The 6167-nt window shown below is 34.5% G+C and overlaps 1 protein-coding gene across 2 annotated transcripts in view; it reads right to left on the bottom strand.

Moving 5' to 3' along the window:
* Positions 1 to 3057: 3057 nt before the first annotated feature.
* The window catches only part of LOC132116203 (vasoactive intestinal polypeptide receptor 2-like), a 29459-nt gene continuing 26349 nt past the window's right edge, over positions 3058 to 6167 (bottom strand). For both annotated transcript variants that reach the window (XM_059524888.1, XM_059524887.1), the window contains exons 10-13: positions 5912 to 6003; positions 5352 to 5496; positions 4723 to 4764; positions 3058 to 3836 (exon numbers count right to left, since the gene is read on the bottom strand). In XM_059524888.1, the coding sequence (XP_059380871.1) occupies positions 3663 to 3836; positions 4723 to 4764; positions 5352 to 5496; positions 5912 to 6003 (453 nt within the window). In that variant the 3' untranslated portion in view covers positions 3058 to 3662. The remainder of the gene's footprint in view (positions 3837 to 4722; positions 4765 to 5351; positions 5497 to 5911; positions 6004 to 6167) is intronic.

The following is a 6167-nucleotide window of genomic DNA, read 5'->3' as shown; positions in this document are numbered from 1 at the left end:
TGTTTGAGTAAATGAATTACTCCGGGATATTGGTTTGTTTGAACTCATAGGGAGTGTCAGCCACATTAAAAAAGTTAACAGTTTAAGTCATTTGTGGATTAATAACCGTTTAAAACGATTCAGTTCGATTTGGTGAACTGGTTCAAAAAGATCCGGTTACATCGAATGATTCGTTCGTGAAACCGGACACGGAAGAGAAGACAATGATGAATAAAGACGTAGTTTTTGCTATTTTTGGACCAAAATGTATTTTCGATGCTTCAAAAAATTCTAACTGACCCTCTGATGTCACATGGACTACTTTGATTATGTTTTTCTTACCTTTCTGGACATGAACAGTATACCGTACACACAGCTTCAATGGAGGGACTGAGAGCTCTCGGATTAAATCTAAAATATCTTAAGCTGTGTTCCGAAGATGAACGGAGGTCTCACGAGTTTGGAACAACATGAGAGTGAGTTATTTATAACATAATTTTGATTTTTCAATTAACTAACCCTTAAAGTTACTTTTTATTTTACCAGTATGTTATCTTAAAACTTCCAGCAAGAAATATTGACTATAATTTTTTAAAGGAATTGTTCACCCAAAAATGAACATTTGCTGAAAATTTACTCACATTCTTCAAATGTATAATAGAAATTAATAATTTTAATTTTACCATATTACATCGGTTGCTCATCAATAGATCTTCTTAATAAATGGTTGCAGTCAGGATCAGAGTTCAAACAGTTGATAAGAAAACATCACAGTAATCCACATTAAAACATTTTTTAAAGCAAAAGTCTTCATGTTCGTACTAAACAAATCCATCATTAATTTTAGTTTTTAAACTTAAAAAAGGGGGTTCTGGCCAGTCCTCTGTCCATAATATTGCTTTCTCCAGTGAAAAAGACGTTATGTCAGAATTAGGAGAGAAATATGAAGAGATAAAGCACCGTTTACAAGCAAAAAGTCCAAAACAGTTCTAAACAAATAGAACATTAGGTTTTGATGTGAGAGGACAACCGAGGATGGATTTTTACGGATTATGGGCTCATATTAAAACTACAGTTTAAAGTTAAAACTCCCTATAGAAGTTGTTTTGGACTGTACATTTCTGCCGTCCTTTATTCCCTAGACTGGACACTATCATGTTCATGAAAGCTGGCCCAAAGACCTCATCTTCATCCAAACAACTGTAACACTGAATGCTGCGAAACTCCATAATCAGGCTGCGTGAATTACCATGAAATTTCATTTATGACGTTCTGTCAGTTCAATTGTTTTTATGAAGTTGATGGCACAAATAAATGTTGCATGAAGAAGCATGCTTTGTAAATGACTTGTAAGAACGTGTGGTTGTGGAGGCCAGCAGCCTGAAAACAAGTTGTTATTCTCTATTACTTTTTGCTGTGCCTCCAAGGATAAGCTTGTTCACTCCATTTGAGGATCCAGGAAGGCGATAAGACACCAGACAGCAAGAGAACAGGAAAACGAGTCAAAACAACATCATCTGCATGTGATATCATCAGTGTTGATGGTGAAGCTGATCTGTTGATCGGCAAGGGAGAAGTGTAATTATATTTCACTGGTCCATTTATAGCATCTCATTTATTGTTCCCAAGACTCACAATCATAAAAACAAACCCTACCAATCTTATCTACATCACACAAGCAAATTATTTTGGCATATCGAATAATTTCAATTAGCACAGTATAAACTGAATATGTGCTGAAATTTCAATTCAAATTAAATCAGCTGCATTAATGGTGCTGAAAAAGAATCACTATACAGTTGTAAAAAAAAAAAAGAAAAAAGATTATTGTAGTATGTTTTACAAGAAAATACCATTTTAGTGTTTCTGCTTCAAATTTTGCCCTTGATTCTCTGTAACTTGCTGTGTATTTGTAATGATTGTGATATTTACTAGCAATTTCTGACTAAAATTTGTTGATTTTTTTTCTGTGTACCAATCAAAAATGCCCAGACATACTAAACACAATTTAAAAACAACTTTCGCATTTAATGAAAAATCTCAATACAGTTTACAAGAAACATTCAGCAAAAATGTAACTGCAAAAACCGAGAACAATCAATTTTCCAATTAAAAATTGCAGATGGTTAAATATAATAAGCAAGAAGTGCACAACATTATGGCCTCTGAACATATTTTTTACATCATAAATGCATCTGCCAAACACACCAGATTCTTCAAAACCTTCAGATCTTTCAAAATAATTGCATACTGTCATCCTCCTTCATTATTTTATTCAAACAACCCACAATTCCTTTCTGCCAGTTTTAATTAAAGCTCCATCTTTTCTTTTCCATTTGATGGTCTGATAATGATGCTGAATGCCCCTGCCCATGGCATCTGTGTCACTTTAAATGAACACAACCTCGCACGTGGTGTCCCAGGGAGCTCTCGCTCTTCAGGCCTGGCTGTAAGAGATCCGATCTCCTCTCCAACCCATTGTGAAGTCTTTGGACCGCAGTTCCCAGAATATGTTCGCAGACCACAGCTCACACTGAAATGTCACTTTCATACGCCCTCACTCTCGCTGTTTTGTCAGTTCATTTGACCTAAATTAATTTATTATCTGTTTTTCAGTTGAATTAAAAGAGCACAGACAGCAGGATTCATCTCAGTGTACAATTCCCCTACTCCCCTGACAATGTGAGACAGAGCAACACAAAAGCAAAAATAATCAAAAACGCCATCAACACTATCTATTGAAATTACTGATTAGTGAGATATGAAATAAAAAAGTTTGCGGAGTAATAACAGTGAGTCATGGTTTGGTTTAATCACACATCTTCTTTGTGGGCAAACTAAATATTTATGCCACATATTTGTATTCATAAGACTACACTGAATCTCCTCATATAACAAATACATTCACATGCTACAATATACATATCTTCGAAAAAGTATAATCTTGTATCTCAGTTCACGCTTTTTCATACTGTGGCTTTTCTTCAAGGTATAAAATAATGAAGAAAAAAAATCCCAGTGGTCGAATAATGAGAAAATGAATTTTTGCTTTTTTTTCTTACAATCAGCACTTGTATCGGAAATAAGACACATTCTCCTGAAATGAGTCTCAGGCTAACGTGGACACCTCTGGCTGTAATGTCCTCTTTATAAAACCTCACATTTGAGTTTGGCATAGAGGTGACCCACTTCTTGCATTCTTCCAATACATTTTCTTAGTAAGTTTTCATGTGTTGATAGCATGGTGCTGCGTCTCCATAAACGTCTAAGAAAATTGCTGTGGGCCTTAAGTAGCATTTACATAACACTATTATATAATCTGACCCTAATGCAATGAAAGAGTTTTCAAAAAGCTATATATGTAATCTGCATTCAATAAAATAAAATAAACAGAATTGCAGTTTTTAATGCCACCAATACTATCCCACTCACAGATGTTTGGTTTAATGTGTTATTTTGGTGGTTTAGAGCAAAATTTGCTATGAAACGAGATTTTGCATCGTATACTGAAATACAGCACAGTGCCTCAGAGATGCTGAGTCCTCATCGTGTCTCCTACATGTCAATCTCATGCTTCAGAAAGCCTTGTCCTCTTCAGTGTAAAGCTTTTGAAAAATACTGAGTTGTTAGCTGAGGGGCAGTGAAGTAAGAGAGTGATTCATATAGCGCCGCTTCTAGATGTCTCACACTACAGTGGTCTCAGTCTGTAGGAAAGACTGGGCTCTGGAGTTCCGATGGAATCGGCCCATGTTTTCCGTGCCGTTCCGGGATATGGATGAACTGTGCAGACGGTAGTCGCGACCGATGTAATGCTTTAAACGCAAACTCCGCCACTTCCTCTTGAGTTCGCTCTGGACCTGCAAAGCAGCCAAGTAAAACAACCATTAGCATTAGCATTAGCACAGAAACACACAGGGTGGTAAGTCGACACGAAATCAAGATTGAACCCATTTATGCTCAAAATATGTTTCTAGTTTTATTTTAATTGATTTAGGTTGTGTTTGTTTGCTTGTAAACTTTAATCAAAATGTAATTATCTTAGCTCTGCCTCAGAAAAAAAAAACTTGTTTTCATGCCTTTCCTATCATACATTTGTCATACAGGGGGAATTAATCCAAGACCCAAAAAAATTCATCCTACATGTTTATCTCCTTCAACATCGTTTGTCACTCAGAAATGTCACAATACAGAAGTCAAATAGGTTGTGAATGTTTTATGTTGATTTGAACTAGGAAGGAAAACCACTGCTCTGTTCCAAAACCTAGTGAGCTGCCTGACGAGGAGGCATTTTAATGCATCATATGCACAGAAATAAATAGTGTGCTAACTTTATCATACTGACTAACAAATGGCTCGTTTTGACCAAATTCTTAGTAGGCACTGTATGTATCATTATAAGAGATGACAAAGCCAGAATGCAAATAAAGGATTGCAAATGAGGTGAAATCAAAAATGCTGATTTTAAATAAAAATGACATCTGATATTCAAAAGCATTCTCAACAAAGTTATAATTAAATTTATTACAACAATAGTGTAATAGTGTTTTACACAATGTGTGGGTGTATTTTTGTACTTTTTAGTGCTGCTTATGCAAAGTTTTTTTTTAATTTCTAACTTATGAGATTCTATTACAGTTAGGATGCAGTTTTATCAGCTGCCTATGTAGGCAGTAAGCAGCACACTAGGTTTTGGAATAGAGCTAAAGTGAGATAAATCAATGATCAATAACATTTCAGACTAACCTCACTATTCAAAAAACAGTACAAAATCGCAACCACCAAGCCCTGTGAGAGGAACACAGAGGGTTAATGTGGTACACAACACTGATAAATCATCACATATCATCATATCAAAGTTTGGAGTCTGTAAGATTTTGTATTGTTATTCACAAAACAATGATATTGTGATTATTACAAAATAAATTACTAAAAATTACAATTCAATTACAGTATTATAATTTAAAGTAACTGTTTATATTAACATTGTTTATATTAATTTATATTATTCATATTTTAAAATTCCGGTGAGAGCAAAGCTGAATTTTAAGCCATTACTTCAGTCTACAGTGTAATATTTTTGACAGTTTTAAACACTGTCTATATACTGTCTAGCAGATATATACAAATGTAATAATTCAAGACACTTTGATCAATAGAAAGTTCAAAAGAGCAGCATTTATTCTGAATATATTATTATTATTATAAATCTAGATTAATTAAACAGTGGAGCTTTTGTTAAAAGTTTTAAGAAGATATATACATACACACATACATATAATAAATATATATATATATATATATATATATATATATATATATATATATATATATATATATAAAATCACTAGTCAAACATTTAGGTATATTCTCACCTGAAAAGATCCCAGACCAAGGTCAAAGAATATTTTATAGTATTTATAGTTTTCCATCTCTTCATTTTCTTCTATTAAGTAAACGAACACAACATAATTGATGCCAAACAGAGGGATCAAGAGAAGTGTGGACTTGGCCAACCTCCTGAAAAGAGAAAGAGGAGTTACAGGATTTGAATGGAGTGATGTGGAGGGAACCCTACTGTTATGATAGCACGGCAATTTTTGTCAAATAGATTATATGTATTAGATGAATATTTTCAAGCACACAATGGAGAGCTCCAAATTGAAATCTCAATGGGAAAAATGCATCATGGGAGAGCCATCAAATAGAGCACAGTCTCTCATGCATTAGCGACATGCAATGCACAATAGATAGTGGAAGACCTGGATAAAAATGGAAAGCAGCCATCCATTTCCAACCATTTTTCTGAAATTCATGCTGGAATGCAACTCCTGGTAAACTTAAAAGGGAGATCTCAGCTATGACCAGAATAGCATGTAAGAGTGTTCAACCATGTTTGCAGAATGGAATATTAGTTGGCATCCATTTGCGATACCTGTACTGCGACTGATCGTTTCCACCGACATCAGGACACCTCAGTTTCTGGACCAGGATTCGAATTATGCTGATGAACAGAATAAAGTTCAACTGTGGAACACAGAAAGGAAGAGAAAAATATTTTATAGCATTTCGCATTTATACAATGATATTATCCAGACTAAACATATCCACTGTTTACTGGATCTGACACAAGAACTTCTCAAAACCTTTTGTAAGACTTGAATCAGATTACAGGTCTTTAAGGAACCAAA

Source organism: Carassius carassius, chromosome 35 (genome assembly GCF_963082965.1).
Source record: "Carassius carassius chromosome 35, fCarCar2.1, whole genome shotgun sequence".
Classification (NCBI taxonomy): Eukaryota; Metazoa; Chordata; class Actinopteri; order Cypriniformes; family Cyprinidae; genus Carassius; species Carassius carassius.
This window is presented reverse-complemented; position numbering and strand designations above follow the sequence as displayed.